Source organism: Chrysochloris asiatica, unplaced genomic scaffold (assembly GCF_000296735.1).
Source record: "Chrysochloris asiatica unplaced genomic scaffold, ChrAsi1.0 scaffold00010, whole genome shotgun sequence".
In the NCBI taxonomy this organism is placed as follows: Eukaryota; Metazoa; Chordata; class Mammalia; order Afrosoricida; family Chrysochloridae; genus Chrysochloris; species Chrysochloris asiatica.
This window is the reverse complement of record NW_006408528.1, coordinates 25,656,236-25,683,196: the sequence shown is the minus strand read 5'-3', so window position 1 is coordinate 25,683,196 and position 26,961 is coordinate 25,656,236. Positions and strand designations below refer to the sequence as shown.

The window sequence follows — 26,961 nt, the reverse complement described above, 5'->3', positions numbered from 1 at the left end:
GTTCAGACTTACCAGCTGATCCTCAGTAACCGAACACAGCGTCCCTGTGCGTCAGAACAGACTTGAAGGCACTTAACAACAACCCATATAGCAGCAGCAATGACAGTTACCAAGAGCAGTTCCCATAACATAAAATGCTGTCCTAACTGCCCCACATAGACTATCTTGTGCATCCTTAGAAAAATAGTAGCAAATAATATTATGAATCCAATTTTACAGATCATAGATGTGCAATGAAGAGAAGTGAAGTAAAATATCACAAAGCCACATAAATAGCATGTGGTGTATCTAGGTTCCAAACTCAGGCACTTTAACTTATGAGCCCAGAAGAAGGTTCACTGAGTTTTTTACTCTAGATTTCTATACTCTAGACCGGGGTGGTAAGCCCTGAGATAAATACATGCATGTATGTATGCACAGTAACAACATGCCATGGGCTTCAGAGGAAAGTTGAAAATCCACTGGTAGTATGAAAAGGTTTAATGGTTGTTTAATATTGGAGAGGTTATTTAGGATTAGATTATAAAGGACTTGACAAGCAGTGAAATATAGATTCAATTTGCTTGTAAATGGAGACACAAAACTGGCTTTGAATGGGTAAGTATTATGATTGCGATCAGGGCTATATTTCAGGGAGACATCTGCCAGAAGTATCTAAAAAGAAAAGTATATATAGCTTATTGAGCTAGGTAATTTTACAGAATTAAGCCAAAACAATAACTTTGTGATTAAAACATACATTAATCATCAAGAAAAGCATCCAGAATTCATTGTCCTAAACTTGCAGACATCATATCTCAGCAAAAGGATCAAATTTAATGTTTTCAAAAATAACAGAATATATTTTCATGAGTCAATATTTCTCTTTGATTCTGGATTAATTTCATAAAGCATTGGAAGTTAAGATTAGACCTAGTAAAATAGCTGGTGTAATACACCAACCAACATATTTTTTGTCAATACAGGAAAATAGCTTACTTTTTAACTTTTCTTTCAATTTAGATATCATATTACACTCTGAGATATGATAACTAAAATCTTTCATTCTGTAAATATCTGAAATCTCCCACTCTGAAAATATTTGTTTTAAGTCTACATTTAATATAATATTATTATAAATGTATTCTTTCCATTCACTGTGATTAGAATGTCACAAGTGTCTTTTTTTTTTTTAATCAAAACTCTCCATGCCATTAAAATTCAATAGCATTGCTTCCCGTCATTCAGCTTTATCTGGCTAAAATCCTTTAATTCCCCAGCCCCTGCTGTTGGGGGCTCTAGGTTCATCACACTTAACCTCTGCTTAGGCTTCTCAGTAAAGAATTTGTTTCACTCCATTCATAGCTTCAATAGTTGAGCAAGCCACACGCAAGTGCGCACTGGTCTTTTACCCTGAGCACACTAATCTGATTGTTTTTCCACTCTACAAACTCTGGGTCAACAATCAAGCTGCCGCCAGAAACTAATTAATTTGCAAACAGGCTTCTGTTTTCACAGAGGGAAAGCTTTTGAGAGCCATGTCGAGGAGGCCAGTCACACCATGGTTACACACATTGTCATGACATCCACTTCTCTGGGTAAATCTCTTGCTTGATGTCACTGCACACATGAACCCAGATTACCAAGTCAGCAGTAAATCCCTATTGAGGCCCACTGTGCTCTGAATGTAGTGACTATAGAAGAGGAAATTGGTACAGACAGGCTCAGCTTTCATTAAACTGATGGTGATACCAGACAGAAAAATATATGACCCAAAAGAAAAAGAGAAGCTAGCTTTAATGTAAAGAATTGTCCAAGATGTGAAATGTGTGATTATTTTAAATCAATGTAATGATAATATATACCCTCCAACTGTTAACTCCTAAATAGGCAGTTAGGAAATTTGTGACTATGTAATTTTTCAAAATTGTACAATTTAGACTATTATTTTTTAAAATTTAAAATTACAAATCCTAACAATTTTGTTCAGGTAGATTTTTTTAAAGTTATTTTTCCTCATTATTGCAATGCAATTTCAAATAAAACATGTTAAAAATGATTCTATTCTTTAGGAAAAATGTGAGCAAAAATTGACCTCTGGAAAGGAGAATCAAATCATGGGGTACATTTTGGCAAATTTAAGCTCTTTAAGGGAAAAAAAAGCATATTTAGTGATTTTATTAAATTTATCAGAACTTACAAAAAAATGATTTGTTCTGGTTTTTGCAAAAGTTATACTAGAAGGGGTATGCCTAATTTATTAAGATAAAAAACAATTCTGGGTAAGGAATTTAAGAACAGAAAAACTGGAATTGCTACATGGTTGTATTTATAGATATTAATTCTTATTTTAAATGATTACTGACACATGTTTCAGTGGAAAAATAACCATAAAGAATGTCATTTTTTATTTGTGTCTGTGTACATTGCTATCCCAGAAGTGCCATATAATGAATACATAGTACAGCTCATAGAAAATGCAATATGAAAGTCAAAAAGGACTGCATCCTTGTTCCTTCTTTCATACGTTTTGAAACCAAAAAACCTTTGCTATTGTTTGAACTGAATGATCACTGAGCTTTCAGAGTACTGAACGGCTTTGTTGCTAAGTGTCTTCAACTTGATTCCAACTCACAGTGACCCTGTATAGGGTTTCCAAGGAACAGCTGGGGGTTTGAACTGAAGACTTTGTGGTTCACTGTCCAGTGGTGATCCTACAGAGCCATACCAGGAGTTCGCTCAATTGCTTAAACAGCTACAAAGTAAGAGGGCTTTGTCTCCAAAAGTCAGCAAAATATTACTGACTTAATTAAGATACAAAAATAATCCAAAAGGGCATCATTAAGTCTAAAATTATACAAAGACAGATAATCCATTTTATTTACTAAAAAATTCCCACTTTGATGTTGTTAAGGAGCTCTGGTAGCATAGTGGTTACGAATCGGGCTGTGAACCTTAAGGTCAGTAGTTCGAAACTACCAGCTGCTCCACGGGAGAATGATGAGGCGCACTGCTCCCGTAAAGATTTACAGCCTTGGAAACCCTATGAGTCGGAACCGACTCCACGGCACATAACAAAAACAACAACAACATTGTTGTTAAGTACCACCAAATCAGTTCTGACTCATAGGGACCCTATATAGGGTTCTTGAGGGGTAACTGGTGAGTTTGAACTGCTGACCTTGTGGTTCAAATCAAAGTTGAGGTCCAGTGCTTATCCTACAGTGCCACAAACTGTGACATAATTTATTCCTCCATAGATTATAGAGTTAAAACAGCTATCAGAAGAGTTTCAAGTAAGTTGAGATTGAATATCTAGAAATGGAGGAGGTGGTAGTAATTATGTGCTGTGGCGTTTACTCCAATTTATAGTGAATTTATATAGGGCTTTCAAGGATGCAAACCTTTATTGGAACAGAAAGCCTCATCTTTTTCCAAAAAGCAATTGGTTGCAACTGGTAGTTTCTAACTGCTAACCTTGTGGTTTGCAGCCCAATTTATAACCCACTTTACTACCAGAGTTCCTGGGATATCTGGTACTGTGTAGTATTAATTTGTGCCTCTATGATCTATTTGTAGTCATATTTCCTGATCCATTTTTCTAACTACAAATGCATCTTGATGGAGCAATTTGCATCTTAGAAGAACATAAGATATGGTAGAGCACTGACCACAGAGGAAGCTATGCTAATTCCAAAAAGGGCAGTCCATCCTGCTCTGAGTGTGACAAGTGAGAGGAAGTACACTGATGATTTACATACCATTTCAATTACAGAAAAAAAAGTAAGTGGGTGAGTCTATCCACAAGCACGATCCATTTAGAAAATGCCACTAAAGGAAAGCAGGTCTCTCTGAAATCAGTGGGAAGGCCTCACACTCCGAGCACTGTGATTAGGTTTGTTTGTGTTCACCAGGCCTTGACTCTCTCAAGATTCCATGAGGTTTCATATATTAAACTTGACTCTGGCTGCCCTTTCACCCTAACTAAAATATAATCACTGGCAGAATGAGTCTGACAAGGCTTCCTAAGCACATTACTGCAATAGAAGGCTATAGAAAATAGAGATATAAATGGCGTTTTAAAATTTCTTGTTGTTGTTGCTAAGAGCTGTTGTGTCAGTTCTGACACATAGCGACCCTGTGTAGGGTTTCCGAGCAGTAGCTGGTTAGTTTGAACCACCTATGTTGTGATTCAAAGTGACCTTGCCGTCGAGTGCTTATCTTACCATGCCACACCAGAACTCCACTAAATGCTTACAATATGGCGCTGTAGGATAAGCACTCAACCACAAGGTTAGTTTGAAGTGAAAGATCAGCCATTCAAACTCACCAGCTCCTTCTTTGAAATCCTATACAGAGTCCATATAGATTGGAACTAACTTTGATGGCACTTAACAACAAGAAATGTACCATTAAAGATGAGGGGCAAAATCAAGGGGAAACCAAAGTTGTCTCACTCTAGAGTATGTGACATCAAGGTGATTCTGACACAGTGATTTCAGTGTGGCAGAGTAGACCTGCCTACTGTGTTTTCTCAGCTATGAGAGCAGATAGTCTCATATTTCTCCACCGTGGTCACTCGGTGCGTTGAACCATCAACCTCCTGTTTAGCAGCCAACTGCTTAATCATTGTGCTAGACAGCTTCCCTCTAAATACTATGTTATTGTTAAATGCAGTCAAGTCAGTTCTGACTCATAGCAACCCTGTTTATGGTTTCTGAGGAATGGCTGACTGGTTTTAATTGTTGACCTTTTTGTTAGCAGTACAATGCTTATCCTATAGCACCACACAAGGACTCTCCTAAAGAATATATTGTTGTTGTTCAGTGCCATTGAGTTGGTACTGACTCATAGTGACCCTGTATAGGGTTTCTGAGGAGTGGCTGGTGGATTTGAACTGCCAACCTTGTAATTTGCAGTTCAGTGCTGATCCTATAGCACCATATCAGGGGTACGAAAATATATATAAGGAATATATGTTGTTGTTGTTAAGTACTGTGAAGTCGGTTCCGACTCATAGTGACCCTGCATAGGGTTTCTGAGGCTGTAAATCTTTATGGGAGCAGAATGCCTCATCTTTCTCCAGCACATTAACCCACAGAGCCACACCAGGACTCCAGGTAACATGACTTACTGACAAAATGTTAAGAGATGAGTGTCACAATAGAAGCCTAACATCACTGACATCCTCTCATGTTGTTTGTTTTCTTTTAGGGAGAATATATGGAGAGTAATTTTCTGTGTGTATCATATGATTAGTAGACAAAATTGGAATTAGAATTTTCAACAATATAAAGAGAATTTATGTAGCACAAGAAAAGAAGAGCACAATATAGTGAGCATATCATGTTGAACTCTGTACTAGTAAATTTTCTAAAATCAAATGTTGTTCTAACCTTCAGTCAACTTAAATTACAGGCTTGTGTAAATGATGAGGGTAAAGAAAGCAATTATGTTAAAAATCGATAGACTCCTTCTCTCTTAAATGTCCTCATTTAAAAATGCCATTTATTCCTAATCTGTCCTCTTAAAATGAAACTGAATTTCAAAGTTATTGGCACAGTTATATTCATTTTAGTGATTAATTATGATACTAATGAAATCCCATTTTTAAAAATTCTTGATATTTCAAAATCTAATTATAGACCACTTATTCATTTGTTGTTTTTCTTTAGCATAAACAAGAATTAAAATTCATCTGAAAGAGGCTAACTGTTTTGAAAGAGTTTAATTGGTTTGCAAAAAGCCCTATGCCAAAATTAATTTTAAAAACCCTGAAGACAGTTGAAAAAGTACCCTGCAAGGTAATTTATTACTTTTGGCAGCAGAAATGATTGTGTAGTGTATGCTGATGCCTCAAAACTCATTTATTTTATGCATCAATGTGTAAACATTATGTTTCCAATTTTACTCTGGAATGGTATTTAATTTCATGAGGCCTGTGATTCACAGTCCCTTGGTTCTATCTCAAACATGTCTACGTCCTCCATCTTGCAACAGTTCTGGTTTCTGCACCCTGTCATATATAACCTTTGTGCTAATTTGGAAAGCTCGGTTCTCACGTTTAGTGCTGAGAGACTGATAACTGAATTCTCGCATGAGCTACACATTTTCAGAGATGAAATACAGAGCTGCGGACAATGACTGTGCTTTCCCACAGTGTCAATTCTTCAAACTCAGCTGTCAACATGTAAGTGTGCCCCACAAAAGGAGCTTTAATTTAACATTTTGTTTTGTGTTTTTTTTTTTTTCTCCAAGTTCATAAAAATGAAATGGATACTATACTCTCCTTTATGTTACTCCATTTTATAATGGGATTTTATTTCTCAGGGACAATGAAAGCCTCTATGCCCTTTAGAATTCTTAGTAGATAAAAGTCTCCTTCTTTCTAAATAAAAATAAATATTTTTCCTCCTACATAAATATTCCTGTTTCCAAACAGACTAGATACCAATGTTAAAAATGTTTTTTTTTTTCTTATTAATTTTGCCTTCTTGAGTATGAAACTTTAAAATAAGTCCTTATCCTTTAGTATTATGAAATAATCATCACTTTATTTGAATATAAACTGTGGTCAGTGGGAACTATGTTGTGATATAAATGCTACGGAATGACAGATATATGAGGGTGCTTCAAAAAGTTTATGAAACAATGCCTTTGTTTTATGGTTGTGTTTTCCCAGAACTTTTTGAAGCCCCTTTGTATATACAACTGAACATAACAGAATCTGAAAGTAAATTCTAAAGTCAAAATATGAACAAATTTCCTAGGGAAACACAGTTGTTTCAGTGTTATTCTTTACAGAAGAAATTCCATTTAAACTGAGCCTATATGACCCCTAAGGAGCTCTCGTAGTATAGTGGTTACGAGTCAGGCTGCTAACCTCAAGGTCAGCAGTTTGAAACTACTGGCTGTTCCATGGGAGAAAGGTGAGGCTTTCTGCTCCAGTAAAAATTTACAGACTTGGAAACCCTATGCAGGGTCATTATGAGTCAGAAGCGACTCCATGGCACAACACCACCACCTCCACTCCTGGTGTGGTTCTGTAGGATGAGCACTGGACTTCGAACTACAAACTCTGTGGTTCAAACTCAGCAGCTGCTCCCCGAGAATCCTATACAAGGTCGCTATATACAACCAACTCTAAGGCATTCACAACATATGACCAAGTATGTTTTTTCAAAGATGCAAGAAAAGAAGGATATTTCTAACCAAAGAGATTAGATGATGTCAGTGAGCATAGTATTTTCAAATAGTGAGCATAAAAAAATACTTGTGGGAGTTTGCTTTTTAGAAAAGTCTAGAAAGTCATTATTGATCTTTAGAGGGAGCACTTTCATACGAACATGTTATTTGATTTAAGTAAGCTGGAAAGTGACTAAAGATAGTAAAAAACTCGAGATAACAAGTATTAATCAGGTTATGGATTTAGTCATATGGGGCTTTGTGCCAATACAGAATTAAAAGAAGGGTTTTGAATAGCACAAGTGAACAAGTGTGAAGGTCTAGTACAAAAATAAGTGGTGAAGAGGAGACAAAAATAGTAAAAGAAATGTAAATAGGTAGATTTCTGGAAGAACGTCAATGTAATTAAGAGCACAGGCAGATGCACCAAACTTGGCAGCTAAAGAACACACCCTTCTCCTTAATACATTTAAAAAAATAGAAAAATCATAAATGATATGGCAGGAGGGAAGAGCTATCACTTGAGTTAAGTTGAAGTTCGTTATGTATATTGAATAGTCATTTTGAAGTACCTGGCAATACAAAACAAATATTGATACATAAAACTCACAGTCACCTGAAGTTACAAATAGATTTTCCATATATAGAATTGTGATTTTTCTCTACCAAGCCAACAAAGAATAGAAGTAATGAAATGAACTTTGAGGTTGCCGGGTCCTAAGAACAGGCAAAGCAAGTGCAGCAGAAGTTCAAAGGATGAGATAACCAAGCATCATACTATGGAGTAAGCTCTATTCCTATTCATCAATCATGTGAAACCAGAACAAACTTCATGGACTGGGAGACTGGGCAACTTTAATTTGTAGATTGGAAACTAAAGATAAATATGGATTAATAATTGTTTCTTAATAAAACCATGAGAATATTATGGGTATTTTTATAAAAATTCTTTGATGAATGGGCTATTGTGTGCTGTTGAATTGTGACTGTGTAGAGATTTAAAAAATAAACTTCTAGATGAGGTAATGTAAGGATTATTTGATTCAAAATAAGAATCCTAATAGTATATACTTTGTTATTGTTGTTTTTAAGTACTATCAAGTCAGTTCCAACTCATAGAGACCTTACACAGGTTTTCTGAGGAGTGGCTGATAGATTTGAACCACTGACCTTGTGGTTCAAACTGACTTTTTGGATCAGTGCTTATCCTACAGCATGACACCAGGACTCCATCAGTATTTACTTTAGTAAAGTATTTACTTTGTTATTGTTGCTAAATGCTGTTGAGTTGGTTCTGACTCATAGCAACCCTGTTTAGGGTTTCTAAGGAGCAGCTGGTACGATTGAACCACTAACCTGTTGTTCAAACCAACCTTGCCATCCAGTGCATTAAAATTTAGCATTTTATGCTTTGCTAAATTATATATATAGCTATATGTGTGTGTATGTGTGTGTGTGTGTATTGGGTGTGTGTATAGATAAGAACTGGACTGTAAACTACAAGGTCAGCTGTTTGAGTCGATCAGTCACTCTGTCAGAGAAAGATGAAGATTTCTGCTCCTGCAAAAGATTTACATCCTCAGAAACCCTATACAGGGTCACTGTGCATCAGAAAGACTCCACATCACTTAATAACAACAACAATATATATGGCACCCTGGTGGAATCCTGGTTTTGTTATAGGATAAACATTGGGCCACAAAGTCAGTTTGAACCACAAAGTTGGCAGTTCAAACCCACCAGCAAGTCATCAGAAACCCTGTACATGGTCACTGAGTCGGAATTGACTCAACAGTACTTAACAACATCTGACACACTGGATTAAGCATTGGGCTGCCTACCACAAGTTTGGTGGTTTGAACCCACCAACCACTCCTTGAAAGAAAGATGAGGCTCTCTGTTTCTGTAAAAATGTAAAGTCTCAGAAACCCTAAGGATTTTTGGTGTGTCCTACAGAGCTGTTATGAGTTGGAATTCACTCAGTGGTAGTAGAAACTGGGTTCTTGTGCCAAAACTTTAATTAATAGGTTTCATAAAATATTAGCTTTAATTTGCTTCCCTATAAAGAAGAAGCGGGAGCATTAGGATGAGTAAAGGAGAATCTAATTATTAAGAAAATTGATGTATTTGAAATATTTAAAACATTGCCAATCAATGTGATGCTATTATTAGTGTTATGATTTTTTTTTATTATTCAATAAGTAATATGGTCTCTTAAGTCAATAGTGAGAGATTAGAAGAAAGAAAATACTTCACTGTGAGATTTGTTGTGGGACCCCTAGAAGACAGGATTGGTGAGTCATCTTATCTCTTTCCATTGCCTCCCTTCCATGTGTCCAGACCACAACTTTCCATAACTAGCTACTGAGAAACTTCAATTTTGGCATGAAGTAAATATTATCCTACAGTTTTAATCTCTTTTTTCTCATTTTGCCCAATTTTCTCACACCCACAATCATGAAGTCACCACCATTAGCTCAACATCTTACTAAATCTCCAGTTAGAGTGTATAAACTGGAAAGGGAAAGTTTTCCATTGACGTAATACAGTTACACCTGCTATGAATCTATGCTGTTGTGCACACCACTCACCATTCAGCCACCTGGAATCGTGCTGCTCTGTTCTGATGGGATGGTGGTGCCCGAGAGTTCGGAAGATAGCAAAGTCTCGCCCCATAAAGTCAGCTGCAGTGCCAGAGTATAATTCTCCATCTGTATTTGAAAAAAGGAAATCACATACACATCACTTACTTCAATCAAGACAAGGAAAATGAAACAAACAAAAAGCTTCATGTGATAATCATGCTAAAAAGAAAATAGAAATTTTATTTTCATCATCACTTTTCATATATCTTTACAGAAAGGTATATTATATCAATTAATAATTTACTTGTTATTTGACTATTCATTGAATACCAAATACAATCTGGTTCAATGGGCTTGCTAAATCATGAAATTGTTTATCTTTCTACTGTTGTTTTTAAGTGCTATCAAGTCAAGTTGCTTTCTTCTCATAGAGATCCTGTTAAGGCTTTCTGAGGAGCAGCTGGTGAATTTGAACCATAGACTTTGCATTCAAACCAACCTTATGGTCCATTGCTTATCTTACAGCACACATGTCTTCTATTAGAATCAGTGAAAAACTCACAAAATGCAACATGCAACTATATTTAATACAGCATTTGTTTTTATGCATTTAAAGCTACTATTATTCTAATATCCTTATTTAGTGCACTAAGGTGTTTTGACTAAATCCTATTGTAGTTTTAATTTTAATAGAAATTAAATTTCTAGTATATTTGTCAGTGATATGAATTAATTCGATTTTGGTATAATTTTTAAAAGATTGATGTTTTCCTTGCTAGATGTCTTATCCTTGTTTTTTTTTTTTTTTCTTTTCTTACTTTTGTATAATAAGCAGGATAATTATATTAACCTGGAATCAAGTATCACCCAATTCAACCACAAGTTTACCACATGACCTCAGATAGTATAGAAATTTGTTTGAAACTGAGGCAATTTAGAAAATCACAGGCTATAATCACTACAAAATTATAAAAACTGATATTGTGTATTGTTGTGATTTAAGGTTCCATTGTTCATTAACTCAGTCCTACTTAAGTTGAATTAACTCTAGGTGAGAGTTGAAAAATGCAGGAATCATAATCAGAGCTAAGGAGTAGAAGAGAAAAAAAAAAGAAGTGGGGAAGAAAGGCAAGTTAATAATTACTGAATGCCAATCTGTGCTTGTCAGGCAGCAAGTACTGGGCTTGACGCTCTTAAATTATCTCGCTGGGTTCTGTCAACAGCTCCATGATGTAAATATTGCTATCCCTATTTATAGTTCAAGAAACTCAAGGTTGCTCAGCTAATGACTAAGAAAGTCAAGGTGAAGGTTCAAACCCAAGTTTGTTTAATCACAACCCTGTTACACTAAACCCTAATACTCCTTCAATGAATTGCAGTTTGTAAAATGTATGCTTTCTTTTCTCTAAATAGAAAGTGCTTCATATTATTGTTTTACAGAAAATGCATGGTAAGACTACCATGTTGCTCAGTAAAACCAAATACAATCTGATTCATTGAGCCCCGAGAAGCATGAAATTGTACGCCTTTCTGTTGTTGTTAGGTGCTATCGAGTCGGTTCTTTCTCACAGAAGGAACTGTACTGCTCATCTACAATGAATTATTTATAAAGCAAAACACAATTTGTAAAAATTTCCCCAATCCAGGATATTAGAATGAAACTCAATATTTTATTGATTATTTTAGGTATATTAATGTTTTGCATTCATTGATTTGGAAAACATTTAGAGAATAAAGAGGGCATACATAAATTATAACTTAAACAGTTTATGTAGCACAACCATTTCTAAGTGATTTTCACATTTGCTAGATAAAAGGGAAACTTTCTATGACTCCTTAATTATAAAGGTATCTAGGAAATTCTCACTAATTTGATTCCTTATATAATATTTTTGTTTATATCTTAAATTTCCACTTGCAAGTATGGACTTTGTAATATAAAGTAAACATTCCCAGAGATCCAACCTAAAACAGTTCCTTTGGTAGAAGCTGAATTTATCTTAAAGTCCAGAGCAATGGAGACTATCTACTCAGGCAACATCCAGTTAATGTTTTCAAGATGAATAGAAAGCAACCTATGCTGACAACTAAGTAGTAAAACAATGATCATTTATTTTATGTTGTTGTAAATTAAGAATAATAAACACTAACTAGAAAATATATGTAATACAAATTATTAGCTAAATGAAGAGGGATCATATGTCATTTTAATGGTTGCAGTATGATATCTTTGGATTCAAAATCATTTTACATTCTCTTCACTTAGTTAAATATCAAACTCACATCTGACTTACTCTAACCATAATTTATGCAATTAATATACTTGACCAGAAGTCAAAGAAGAAGAAACTCTGTTCTAAAATCACACAAAAATTCTGTAAAAAAACTATGTATAAATTTCAAAGGAATCTCAAAATATTTAAATTTATAATATTTCTTAGTGCTAATCTAGCCTCAATCATCATAACATTTTTATTAAGGCTAACACTCTGTTTATAAATAATTGATAAATACAAGATATAGATTTTTAAACTTAAGATGTTTCTTGGTCTATGTGGAAAAGAAGGTGTTAGATACAAAAGTGTTGGTACAGCAGCTTAAACTGTTCATGCCAATTACAGAGATTTTCATGTTGGAATACTAGTCAAAGATACCTCAGGTTTTTCTTTTGAAAAATCAAAATATTAAATTCTTAGTGGAACTCTGTTGTCTTTGAAATATGAGATTGGTAATTGAACAAAGAAAACAAATGAAAAAAGAACAATCAAAAGATGAAAACGTCAACAATACATATCCGAAGGTAGACAGACAATATCCTAGAGGATGGGTATTCAGAAATAGAAGATTTAAAAACTCTCATTATTTAGTGGTTTAACATTGATTTTTTGGTATTCAGTTTATTTTAGGGTAAGACAATGCCTCAATAATGATTGTTATGATTAATATATAAATTGAGGGAGGTGGTTAAAAAAAACAAACAAACAAAAAAAAACAACAACAAGGAAACTGTTACTTGGATTCAGAAACTTGCTTTTGTTAGATATTTTATAATGTGTATTTTTATAACTTTATTATTAACACACTTTTTATATACTCCTATAAAAGGACTCCTGGTGTGGTGCTATAGGTTAATGCACTGGACTGCAAGGTCAATTTGAACCACAAGGTCATTGGTTCAATCTCACCAGCTGCTCCTCGGAAACCCTATACAGGGTCTCTTTGAGTTGGAAACTATTCAAAGGCACTTGACATGTGAAGAGGGCATAAATCAATACAAATGAAGGCATAAACAGTTAAGGCTAATTTTCTTTCTCTTTTGCAACAGATGAGAAGGTCTTCAGAGAAAGACTCAGTAGAAGAGCTGACTAACTCATTACTAAAAACAGATTTAAACAATCGACATGAGCTAGAGGAAGATACAACTCAGGCTTCATTTGCTTCTAGTCATAGAAAACGACCCCTCTCTCCATATGAATATTATTTTGGGCTTGGGTCAGAATGACTTCTGTGAGCTCAAGAGTGCTAGCTGATTAGGTGGCCATTGATGATGCTCATGCTCAATATTTGTTTCTCTGTGCTTGGTTTTAGGTCTGATTTACTGCTGAGATTTCTATAGCAAAGATTGTTCCAGATAAATTATGGCATCTTTGTTGTTTTGACTGCCAGAAGAACAAACAAATCTGTCTTGGAAGAAGTTCAGACAGAAGAAGGGATGGCAAGACTTCGCGTCTCATATTTTGGACATGTTGTCAGGAGAAATCAGTCCCGGGAGAAGGATATAATGCTTGTTAAAGTGGAGGGTCAGCAAAAAAGAGGAAGACAGTGAGACGGATTAACACAGCAGGAACAACAATGGCCTCATACATAACCGCAACTGTAAGGATGTCGCAGAAGCTGATGATGTTTCATTCTATTGTGCATAGGCTTGGTATGAACCAGAACCAACTCGAGAGTAGCTAGCAACAACAAGCCATAGTGACATCGTAGGATAAGCACTGGACTGCTAACTGCAAGGTCTTAGGTTAAAACCCACCAGACTCTTGTGAAAAAAACATGAGCCTTTCTGCTCTCGTAAGACTGAACGCCTCAGTCGCCCTAGGAAAGGTCACTATGAATAGGAGTAGACTCAATGACATTCGCTGTCATTAATGAAATTACCAAATTATATGTTGATTCTTGAGCTTTGTGTTAATTTTGTCGATTTTATGACCTTAATAGAACTATTCTTGTAAATCTGAAATACATTAGATTAATGCTAGTCTAAAGATGAGGCTTTCTACTCCCGTAAAGATTTACACCCTCGGAAACCCTGTACAGGGGTCGCTATGGGTCGGAACCGACTCGACGGCACTTAACAACAACAACAACAACATCATCGCTATGAGTCAGAACCTACTCCACGGCACATAAAAACAACAATGATGATTCAAGTGGCATTATGATTCAGATGCACACTTCAGGACTTTTCATATATATTAAGGATTTTTTGTTGTTGTTGTTAAGAGCTGTCCAATCAGCTCCAACCCATAGTGACCCTGCATAAGGTTTCCTAGAAGCAGCTGGTGGGTCTGAACCACTGACCTGTGGTTAGCAGTCCAGTGCTTATCCTACAGAAGAAAACATATTTATCTAATTTCATAAAACTGATGGTGGGAGAATATATTTGGGGAATTGTATGTATCAAAAAAATCAGGGGTGTAAACTCTGTCCAACAAGTCACCAAACCTCTAAAAAAATATATAGAATATAATGCATTGGACTAGGATAAATTAGTGCTGACAGATGGATCCAACCATCTAGAAATTGTGAAATACAAAGATTGCATTTGAGTGCATCACCCACCATTCTTTCTTAACTGTAAGGTTTCTTAACTGTCTCTGAGGAAAGCCTTCTTTACTGAGAAGAACAAAGTGTAATGGATTGCATTTCCTCCATGGTTGACATACCAAGAGACACATGTATTAAACTGAAGTTCATACACATTCTGAACTTTCTGTTCACAGCTCAAAATGAAGTAAAAATGTGGCTTAGATCAGTTAATGTATTGGATTACAATTCCTAAGAAGGGTGTGGTGAGGAGAAACAGAAGGCAAAAAAACATTTCCTGATGAAACTGAAACATTACTGCCACAGGTGAAAAGTGTGACATGGATGTGAGCAAAACTCAAACAAATCTAAAAACCAAACCATTATGTTGTTAACACCTTAAGTAAATTCCATTCACAGAGTCACAGACTAATTAGAAACAGAAGGAGCAAAAGAAAAGTCTCTCTTTCTGTTTCTCTGTCTCTTTCTTTCTTCACACACACACACACACACACACACACACACACACACACACACAAGGCAAAGATGAAATCCATTTTCTTGAAGTTAAAGTGTTGTGTAGACAGAACAGCAATTTTCTTACATTTTAATTTTTATTGGTCACCTTCTACATTCCAATATTATTGCTGCCTTTAAAAAACTTGTGTTTCCCTTTTATAATGAACATTTTTATTAGTTTATGTATCATATGATGAAAATTTAAAAATACATATATAATCTATAGGGTACAAAATCTCTTTCCCAGTGATCCTCTTGGCAGTCACTGTTACCAGGGTGGCTTGTTGTTGTCGTTGTTTTGCTCTCTCTCTCTTTCCATATATATGAAGGGGTTTCAAAAAGTTTGTGAAAATATTACATTATTTTTTAATTCCATTTATCCATGAACTTTTCAAAGTCCCCTTATATTACAGAAATGAGTAAGCACTCAAATCAGTTCTGGTTGATATTGTCATGAAACTTCAACTCAGGCTGTTTTCTGCGAACTCCATATAGTACTTTTTGTGAAATTAGTCTGGTTTTTGCAAGTACTTTTAATTCCTATTTTATCTGGAAATGTCTTAATTTTGAGATTATATTTGATAGACAATTTTGCTGGATATATGGTTATTGGTTGGCAATATTTTCTTTAACAGTTTTCTATGTTATCCCATTGTCTTCTTGCTTCTGAAAAATCAGAGCTTAGTCTAATTAGTTCTCTTTTGTAGGTAAATTTTCTTTTTTCCTCTGAGTGTTCTTAGGATTCTTTCCTTGTCTTTGGTTTTGATAAGTCTAATTATAGTAAGTTTAATTATAATACAGGAGCTCTGGTAGCGTGATGGTTACAAATCGGGCTGCGAACCTTAAGTTCAGCAATTCGAAACTACCAACTGTTCCATGAGGCTTTCTGCTCCCATAAGATTTACAGCCTCGGAAACCCTGTACAGGGTCGCTATAGGTCAGAATGGACTCGACAGCACATATAATTAACAACAACAATTATAATATGGAGTCCTAGTGTGGTGCTGCAGGTTAATGCACTGGATTGCAAAGTCGGTTTGAACCACATGATAAGCAGCTCAAGCTCACCAGCTGCTCTTTGGAAACCCAATGCAGGGTCGCTCTGGGTCAGAACTGACTCAACGGAACTGATTTAACAACAACCATTATAATGTGTCTTGCTGAATTACTTTTGGGGGTCTCTCCTGTTTGGAGTTCATTCAACTTTTTGTATGTATATCTTCTCATCTTTTGGAGACTTTTCCTGTTCTGGAGTCCCATTGAAAATTTAGGTTTTTTTTGGATTTTTGGGGGGTCCTTTTTTCTGCTTGTTCCTCTAGCACATGAGTATTGATAAATTTCTCTTCCAGAGCGCTAATGTGGCAGTCCATTGATCCAATTCTACCTCTTTGTCCTTTCAGTGTATTATCTGTTTCTGAAGTCTTAGTATTAGTCTTCTAACTTTCTAATTGCTATTTTTGTATGTTGTTGTTAAGTGCTATCAAGTCTGTTTGACTCTTAGTGAGTTTCCAAGGAGGGAATGGTGGGTTTGAGCTGCCAACCTTGAGGTTCAACCTGGCTTTGTGGACCAGTGCTTATCCTACAGCACTAGAACTCCATTTCTGTATGGTTTCTAATTATTCATTTTATTTTGTCAGTTAGTTCTTGTAGTATTTCCCTGTATTCTTCTAAAGTTTTGTTTGCATTTTCCTTGATTTCATACAAAGTTTTCCCAATCTCTTAATCCATTGAAGGTACTTATACATCATTATTCTAAATTCCTTATCAAGTAATTCTGAAAATGTTTCTGGTATTATATTTTCTGATTTTGTATTTTGATCACTTGTTTCAGGACCTCTGCCTTGTATCTTTGTGTAAGTTGTAATTGCCTGTTGCCTGGTGTCTGTCCTATGCATATTTAATTGATCGTATGTTGCCATGTTTTCAGGCACTTACTATCTCCATCCTGGTAGATGTGTTGGAGACTGGAAGTGTGAACATAGTTCTCTGTTCAGTGTTTGTGTAGTGTACTTCAGGGTGGGTTCACACACCCCCAGATGTGGGCATGGCATGCCTGATGGCTAACCCCAGAAAGAGGTCTGTGTAGGAGGGGTACCAAAGGCTGCTGGGCTGGTGAGGGCACAGGAAACAAGAGAGAACCATAACCCATTGATGCCAACCTCCAGCTGTGTCCTGTGTGCCTCTTGGCCACAGAAGTGACAGTGGACCACAAAAGCTCATGATGGCTCCAGGTTAGTGGACTGCCCAGTTGTTTTTCTTCTCTCTCACTGCTGTTGTTTCAGTTTCTTCTTTCAGTTGTCTCTCAATCTACCATTCTGACCTATCCTGTGAACCTCAGGGTTCCCGGATCACCAACTGTTCACTTGATATTCCATGTCCTTGTTAAAGGGGTCTGTTCACTATGTTTGACTGCTCTACCATCTTGCCCCAGAATTCTCAATAATATCTCTTAGTGTTGGAATATTTCTAAATAATTAGTCCTGAAAGGTCTAAAAAAAGATTTCAGTGAGGAAACTGAACTCTTCTCAAGTTGACTATTGTTGACTATTCCTTTCACATCAGGAAAATGTGTGGTAATACTTAATTAGTGGGAAAGATACTGCGTTTTATTCTTGTATTGTATTCACACCTGACATTTATTCTGAGCAGGGGCGTGACTGCTACCTTTAATAAAGACATTTTAAGCAAAGTCATAAAAATATTTCCAGGTGGATAAAGTAAAAACATTTAAAAATAAATAATGCTACAGCTTCATTTTAATGAAATTATCTCTATAAAAGGAGATACACATTTTAACTTTATTGTGGCAATTTGAAAACTGTTGGACGTGTGAGAAGATTTTGAAACTTATTTTAATGGCTATCTGTCCTTCTGGAGTCCTGGTGTGTAAATCCTGTGGTATAAGCACTGGAACACAATGTCAGTTTGAACCACAAGATTGGTGTTTCAAAATCACCAACCACTCCTCGGAAACCCTATAAAGGGTTGTTGCCAAGAGTCTGAAACTGCTCAAGGATACTTAACAATAACATGTATTTTTCAGGTGTTGGGATCCAAAATTTCCTAAAGCTATTAGTTTGAACAACTCAAGGCATTTTGGAAAAAGAATATACTAAGCTTAAGAGTTTTCAAAAGTAAACTATTGTTCAAGTTTTCATTTGATTTTAAAAGTTTACTACTGGTTGAAACTGCTTAATAGTGGGAGTGGTAGAGTCGGTTTCAATTCATAGCGACCCTGTACAGGGTTTCCAAGGGTGTAAATCTTTACACAAGCAGAAAGCCTCATCTTTTTCCCATGGAACAATGGTAGTTTTGAACTGCTGACCTTGAGGTTCACAGCCCGATTTGTAAACACTACGCTACCAGAGCTCCTTAATAATGGGAGTAGTGGTTTAAAAAGAATCTGTTGTCAAGCTCTTATGTGACAGTTTACAGATGGTTTGGGCCAAATCACCCCATCACACACCCACACACCAGTTTTAAAGGAGGAAGCATCCTGGCATCACGTTGAAGTGTTTTATTTTATGTGATAAAATGAGAAGAAAGTATTATTTAGAAGATAAGTTTTCCCAATACCTATCGTCTAATATAAAAGGTACAACCTGTGTATTTCAGAACATTTGCTAAACACATATGCAAAAAGTTTGTGACACTGTAGGATCCGCACTGAACCACAAGGTTGGTTTGAATCACAAAGTCAGCGATTCAAATTCACCTGTGGCTCAAAGGAAACCCTATATGGGGTCACTGTGAGTTGAAACTAACTCCATGGCACCTACAACAATAATGGAATGTATAAGTGTTAAAGAGCCTCAATAAATTATTACCCATTCTTTTTAAACCAGAAACACGGGAAAATGCCTAGAAAAAACTAACAAGGGTAATTAAATGTACTGTGAGAGGAAGAATTTACAGCATAGTTATAAAGGAAGCAAATAGCCTCAATAAGGGGCGTTACAGCTCTTGAATTAAAATAGTACTACAGGAGTCCTGGTGTGGCGCTGTGGATTAATGCGCCAGACTGCAAAGCCACTTGAACTACAAGGTCCGCAGCTCAAGCTCACCAGCTGCTCCTTGGAAACCCTATACAGGGTAGCTATGGGTTGGAATTGACTCGATGGCAGTTAACAACAACAACAGATATTTTAAAGGATTTTACTAAATCTAGTATGGTCTGTTCCCTTTTCTGTGTTATGCTATTCAGTTGGTTCAGAAATCATTTTATTTTGGCTAGAATGATATTTCCTGCCAATAAACATTCTCTTTATACTTCTGTAGTTTACTAAATTATTTTACCATGCTGGATTGTAAATTCCATTTACAGGCTGCTTCTCTGAAATGCCTACCGTTCACTTTTATCCAGGCATCTTCTCCTTAACTCCTTAAGACTTTCTCTTATTCAGTTTTCATTTTCACAAACCTACACAGCTTTTTCAAAGAAATTCTATTGTAATTTTTTTTTTTTTTTTTTTTTTTGTAAGTACAACTTCATATTCTCTGTGGGCTTTGTGTGGTTGCATACCATATGAGTTATGTAATATCTACTTGTCATCATTCTTTCTCAACTGAATATTAAAATAAATAATCAAACAAATTCCTACTGAGAAACATACCTCAAATGAAACTGCTCTAGGCACAATCTTACGTACTGCTTTTTCAGGAATACCTATCCTTTTTTAGTGTGCAATTAAATAAATATAGCTGCACGTTCAAACAAGGTATGATCCTACCCCTATGTTTAAGATAACTTTTAAATAACCGTGTGGACCATTGAGAAAATCGTATACATGCAGTCATGCAGCTGCCTATGAATAAGAAAATTACAAGAGTGCTAAATTTGCTGCATTCCTTTAGATCTTAAACTTTTGTTAAATTGCTGCATAAATGGAACAAATAGACTGAAATTGTCTACATTTGAAAAGCAATTGAAATAATTCATGCTGCAGTACTTTTGCTTTTTATAGAAGTCATCAGTGAAACTGATAAAAGCTTCAGAGAATATGAGAAGAATATATCTTCACTGTTAATGTTCTAGTTAATATGACTAAAGTTCTATTTTTTTTAGTGGAAAAAGTTATTTGTGAAAGGAAAAAGGCTGGGAAAATATTATGAATTTATATGGAAACCTAAATTTACATTTTTAAAAACTGAGTTTTATTACTCAACATTTAATTAGACAACTCACATGTGAGAAGTGTAATCATTATGTTATGAAATCATTGCTTTAAAAATGTATACAAAAGGTAGCAAAAGCTGAATAATTTATGTAGAACATGTAGAAAAGTTTGTTTAGTAACAGAATCACAACCCAGAATCTTTGGTGTTTTATTTTGTTAAAATGCTCAAAGGAAAAAAATAAAAGCTTAATGATCTATCACTACTTGTTATTGTTTTTATTTATTCCTAGTCCAGAGGTGAGTGGAAGAATATAGACATTGTTCTTTATCTTTCAATGCAAACTAACATGGTCTCACATATTTACCTTCACAACCCTCAGTTACTACTAAGTATTCACCACCTACCTTCAATGCAAAGGAAGACAGGAAAGAAGAAAAACTAGAAAACAAGGGTAGAGAAATCACATAACAAGCTCTCTTTCGATAAAGAAAAAGAAGGAGCAGGAAGAGATTAGGACCCAAAATCACACAAGGAGAATATAGAGAGCCTTCTGTATGCAGCAGACATATCTAACATGATACCAGCATGCATCAAGTCAACTCAAGTTATGCTGTGGGTCTCTGTCTATTGTACAAATTAGACTTTGTGCTGATTAAGTTGTCCAAATGTTGAGAGTGTGACAAATCTTGGAACAATAAAATAGAACTGACCAACACTTTCTTTCTGACTTGTCAAAATTTCTTTCTAAAATGCTTCTTTCATGAAACAAACAACAAAAGTATTTTATCTCAAAATAAATATTCCAAAAGTTCAAGTGAGGATATGTGATTGTGCTAGTCACTTTAAAGATACTATTAATCCATTTGAATATAAAGAATCACTGACTATTATATAGTGTAATAGTCCAAATTACACTTAGTGTTTCCTCTTATTTTTCAAAATATATCACTGCTGATGTGCTCCAGTATTAGTTAGGGCTCTTTGTCAACTTGACAAGGCCAGGATTTCCACTGGCTTAGCAGTTGAGATGCATTTATTCCCATGGTGATGAGTACTAATACAGGCATAATTAACTCTATGATGATTGGCTATGAGCAGCCAGTCAATTGAAAGGATGTTTCCTTGGGAGTGTGGCCTGGTCCTAAGTACAAAAGACAAACGAGTGTGTATGTGGGGTGAGGGGGCGGTCGCTTTCTCTCTCTCTCTCTTATTCAGAGGACATAGGACTCTATAGTTGTAAGCCATTTCCTTCAGAATAAACTTTTCTTTGTAAATATACATATATAAGCTTCATTGGTTCTGTTTCTCTAGAAAACTCAGCCTAAGATACCTTCTTAAAATAGTTTGAAGTGAATACTGGAAAATCTTGGTAGATAAAAAAGAACCTGCAGGCTAATTATTATCTGTAGAAGCTTTACTGTTTAATTGATGTTTATATTGACATACCTATTAAAAGAGATGCTGTCAGTAGCTTAGGGTCGTATGGACTCTTCCCACGGCCATTTTCAAAATGTGAATCTTCCAGTTTAAAAATATTATCCTGTTGATAAGAAAAGGAATATTTGAATTTATTTATAGATGGAAATATTTTCAACAGGTTACTTAAACAAAGACAGTCAATATTTGAGTACAGCTAGAGATATCTTCATTTATGTAACTTTTATGATAATGATTCATTTACTAGATTAAAACATAGCTATTACTAGCTAAATATCTGCTTAGCTTAGTGGGTTTTGTTTTGTTTTGTGTTATTTTGTTTAGTTTAGTAGCATTTAGGATGTTGCAAGTAATAACGCATAAATGAACCCTAAACAAGAGGAAGTCCATCAGAGTAGAGTGTGGTCACTTGATCGTATAAGCATGCCAGGAACTATCCTACTGGTTCTTGAAAGTCTTTTAAATTCACATCAAATGATTCCTTTTCTCCCTACGTATAAAGAACAAAAATAGCAGAACACTATCTGGATATTTATAAAAATTACACTTTACTATCTTTATGCCTTTTCTCAAAGGAAACGCTAAATAGTCATTGAAGTCACTTCCCTCCATCTCTCCTTTCAAGACCCCTTAGTCCTAAGATGCTTCTCAAGCACTTGTGAGTTACCCGCATCTGCAGGTGGTAAGGCACCTGAAACTGTCCATAGCCACCTCTCTATGTGGGGAATATCCAACTATATATATTGAGGGAGGTTGTCTAGAATAATAATAGAGGTGCCACATTTTATCACAGGTAAGCTGGCTTTAGTTGAAGATGTTGCTGTTGGTGTTAAGTACAGTGGAGTCAGTTCTGACCCATAGCCACCCCGTATAATGTTTCCGAAGAGTAGCTGGGGAGCATGAACTGCTGACCTTCTGGTTCATACTGACTTTGCAGACCCACATAATAACTTACAGCTCTACACCAGGACGCCTAGTTGAAGATAAGCACTTGGAAATAAGAATAGAAATTTGACTACAAATGAAAATATGCACATGTCCAATGGTAGAAAGGTACAGGAAAGCACTATATCCAAAGGTCTCATTCCTGAGAGCCTGCAGTCAGAATGTGTCTAACTTCTGCAACCATAATGTGACGCTGGAGCAGACAGGATATTTTGAAGCACTTGCTCTGAATCAGGTGCCCCGGGAATTAATTAGACCTGAATATGCATGATTTTTTCCAGTAGCACATTAATTTCTCCACAGACTGAAATAAAATACCTTTTTTTTTTTTGGCAATTTCTCTACTGTTCACATAAAAGTATTTTCTATCTCCTTAGAATAGTAAGTGGTGTTCATTTTATAGTCAATAAGGATCACTGTATTTAACATTTAATATTTCTGATGGAGCTTATGGCACCGGTTCAAATTATGACTCTTATACCTCATCTGAGTTAGGGAGGAAAAGTGAAAAGGAAGCAAACCAAAAATGTTTTCCACTTTTATTACTGTGAGTAAGAGTTATGGATTCTTTCCTTTCCTTGCATTGATTCTGTATTTGGCAATTAGCTATCCCCTAGCAATGATAGTGCTTCGGCTTAGTTCTAAAATTTGCACTGTGCATTAATTTATAGGCTTTCTCAGAATAATGATAAGTTGTAATGGAAAGGACAATGAGCTAGGTTCTAGGCATATATGAGTCAATTACTAGCTTTGGTTCTTTGGTGACTATTTTTTATAATTGAGTCTCTAGTCCCTGCAAGTTAATGCAGATTAGGATATTTAGCTCACAGATTTATTGTAAGTATGAAATAATTTAAATAAAATATGTTGAAAACAACAGAATGCAATATAAATGCAATATATTTTATTATCTTATTACCACTATAATAAAGTAATATAAGTATTTAACATAAGTTGTCATCATTGTTGCAAATTTTCCTAGTATAATGTGACAAAATAAATTACGTAAGGACACTTATATGGTGATCTGAAGTGGTGCTGTAGGATAAGCACTAGACTACTAACAAAAGGTTGATGGTTCAAACCCACCAACCTCTCCTTGGAAGCCCTATACAGGGAGGCTATGAGTCAGAACCAATTTAATAGCACTTAACAACAACAACATATGTAAGCAAATGTCAGATTTGTTTACAAATAAACATTTATCATAGGTCCTTTGATGGTAAAACAGTAATGTGTAACTTAATGACATATGCTAAGCATGCAAGGACATTTAAAGAAATATTTAGATACATTTTGATTTAAACATTGCTGTTGGTAAGTGTCATCATGTCAATTTTGATTCATAATGACCCTGTGTAGGGTTCCCCAGGAACAGTTGGTGGGTTTGAACTGATGACCTTTAGATAACTACAGAACCACAAAAGACATACTCAGTAGAAGATTTGTTACTATCACAAATCAAGGAAAATATTACTAAAATTTATCTATGTGATCATTTCTCATGGTTTAGAGAAAGTAACAGGAGTAGCAGTATGGTTGAAACTATTGTTATAAATATTACACATTTCTTATACTCATTGTTATTGTTGTTAAGTGCCGTCGAGTCGGTTCCGACCCATAGCGACCCTGTACAGAGTTTACGAGGGTGTAAATCTTTACAGGAGGTAGAAAGCCTCGTCTTTCTTCCACAGAGTGGCTGGTAGTTTCGAACTGCTGACCTTAAGGTTCACAGCCCGATTCGTAACCACTACGCTACCAGAGCTCCTTCTTATACTCATTAGTTGTTTCCGACTCATAGCGACCCTGTACAGGGTTTCTGAGGCTGTAAGTCTTTACTGAAGCAGAAAGCCTTATCTTTCTTCCACAGAGTGGCTGGGAGTTTCGAACTGCTGACCTTAAGGTTCACAGCCCGATTCGTAACCACTACGCTACCAGAGCTCCTTCTTATACTCATTAGATGTTTCATATTACTGACAAAAATAGAGGAGCTATCTCTTAAAGTAGGAGAAATTTTTTGCCTGGGATTTTATGTCCAAATCAATCAGACAGTGCCAAGGTATATGAGAAGTGCTTCCAAATTCATGTAACGTTAGATATACACTGTGAAAGGGTTAGACTTCATAGGAAGAGAGGTTAAGCATGTCAGTTATGGTTCAAGAGGAGATGAAAACTATCTTTCGTCATGGTGAAGTAATTTGTTCAAAGATGGTCTCTTTTCTTTTCCTCTGCTTTGTTGAACCCTGTAAATATATGAAGCTCATTGCCTCTTTGACTGAAACATAATATCTTTTCTTTAAATGTAACTCTTAACTCAGCTTCATAGGTATCTACCATGTAATTCTTCTGTATTCTGATTTGACTTCAGAAAGAGGTAAAACAATTGAATTTCCTTTCTAACTTAGTGATATGAGGACCTGGAATACATATAATTTGATTTCTGCATAGGGAAGTAAAGTAACATTTATTTCATAAAATGTTTGTAGTGCAAAATTTATAGCCATTGTATTCTGTAATGAGATCCAACGGTGTTAATTAGGACAGAACTGAGTGTTACCCCTTGATATGACTTTTATTAGTTCTAAGCTTCAGACAAATACCTGAACATTCCTGAAACTCATCTATGAAAGAAAAACATAGAAATCTCATAGGGTTGGGGGGGAAATTTATTATAATTATGTAAGTAAAACATATTTAGCGGGTTCCCCAAAAATATGCATTAATGCCATTGTTTGATTGTGTTTTATTGCCATAATAAAATAATTCTCCTCTATACAGCCTTGGAAACCCTGTACAGGGTCGCTATGAGTCAGAACAAACTCCATGGCACTTAACAGTATCATACGTACCCAGGAGTCCCTGGTATGGTGCTGTGGCTTAATGCTCTGGACTGCAAAGTCAGTTTGAACCACAAGATCGGCAGTTCAGGCTCCTCAGAAAACCTATACAGGGTTGCTATGGGTCGGACCCACGCCCACTCAACAACAGCAACAACATACTTATCCAAATTTCTCATCCCACAGTAGGAATGCCTTCCTATATTTTAATAAGTGTAAATTAATGTAAATGTTTTAATCTCTCACAATGCATTGAGAATTGTTCTTTAGAAATACTAAAGTTCTAATAAAAAGCTTTGAAAAAGACATTTAAATTCAAGAAATATTTTGCTTTTCTTAATCTGTAACTATATTTCAACATGAACACAACTGCCATTTTATTAAAATATTTTATTGAGAATCTCTAAAATAAACTGTGATTTAAAATCTAGCTTCTCTACAGGTGTCAAAAAATGTAATGTGATTGATTGGAAGAGATACTAATATTGCTGTTTATGTTACATAGTGAGCAAAACCTATTGGATATGATTAAATATATTGATCCAGTCTCAAAATACACTGTTTAAGAATATGTATTTTCATTTTCTATGTTGTAATATGTCACTTAGATCATTGTTTGGGTCTACTTGGAAGACTTTCCAAAATCCAATAACTTTCTGTTTTAGAAGAGTGTTAAATAAACCACATATGTAAGTAATAAGACAGAAAATCCAAAGACCAATGTACACAATTAAACTGCATGGCTAATATGTCTTACTGATCTGAGCAAGTTTTCATTTAGTAAAAATTTGAGAAAAAAAACACTTTAGTTTGAATGGATTCTAATTGCTTTAACAGATAGCATGAAAATATCAAATAAGTTATTGTGACATATTTTACTTCATGGTTGCATCAGTTTTCAGTGATTATTATTAGATTTCAAGACCACACTTTCCTTTCTGTCTTTTGGATTTCCTGAATGTTATTAGACTGTGGTGAGGTAAGGTATTAAAGGAAATCATAACTGTGCTAATGTCTAATCCAAACACTTATAAATTATAAACCATTGGTGACATCATGGCAATAACTTTCCTAATCTCAATCTTGTCCAAGTCATAAATTTAGGTAAAAATATGTAATTTTTCTAAATGATAAAAAAAAGATGTTTGCTTAAAAAAGAAAGAAAATCATGTATACCTTAGAATAGAATTTCTTTGCTGAGAAATTAAAATGATGTCAAAAGTATGCAAATAATGGGTGTATGTGTGTGTGTGTGTAACCTACTGCCATGGAGTCAAAATCTGACTCATAGAGATCCTATATAGAATTTCCAAGTTTATAAATCTTTATGGGAGCAGACAACTTCATCTTTCTGCTGCTGAGTGACTGTGATTTTGAACCACCAACCTTCTGGTTAGCAGCCCTACATGTAATTCACATCATCACCAAAACATTTTGTGTGTGTTTAAACAAGTGCTATCAAGTCGATTTCAACTCATAGTGACCCTGTATAGGGTTTCTGAAAAGTGACTACATCTTACAGCATCACACCAGAACTCAACAACTATATA

General features: G+C 35.4%; 1 protein-coding gene across 1 annotated transcript in view; it reads right to left on the bottom strand.

Moving 5' to 3' along the window:
* SEMA3A (sema domain, immunoglobulin domain (Ig), short basic domain, secreted, (semaphorin) 3A) overlaps positions 1 to 26,961 on the bottom strand; it is a 324,888-nt gene that overhangs the window by 120,155 nt on the left and 177,772 nt on the right. Inside the window, exons 5-6 of the mRNA XM_006834338.1 lie at positions 21,639 to 21,732; positions 9,756 to 9,875 (exon numbers count right to left, since the gene is read on the bottom strand). Of these exons, the coding sequence (XP_006834401.1) occupies positions 9,756 to 9,875; positions 21,639 to 21,732 (214 nt within the window). The remainder of the gene's footprint in view (positions 1 to 9,755; positions 9,876 to 21,638; positions 21,733 to 26,961) is intronic.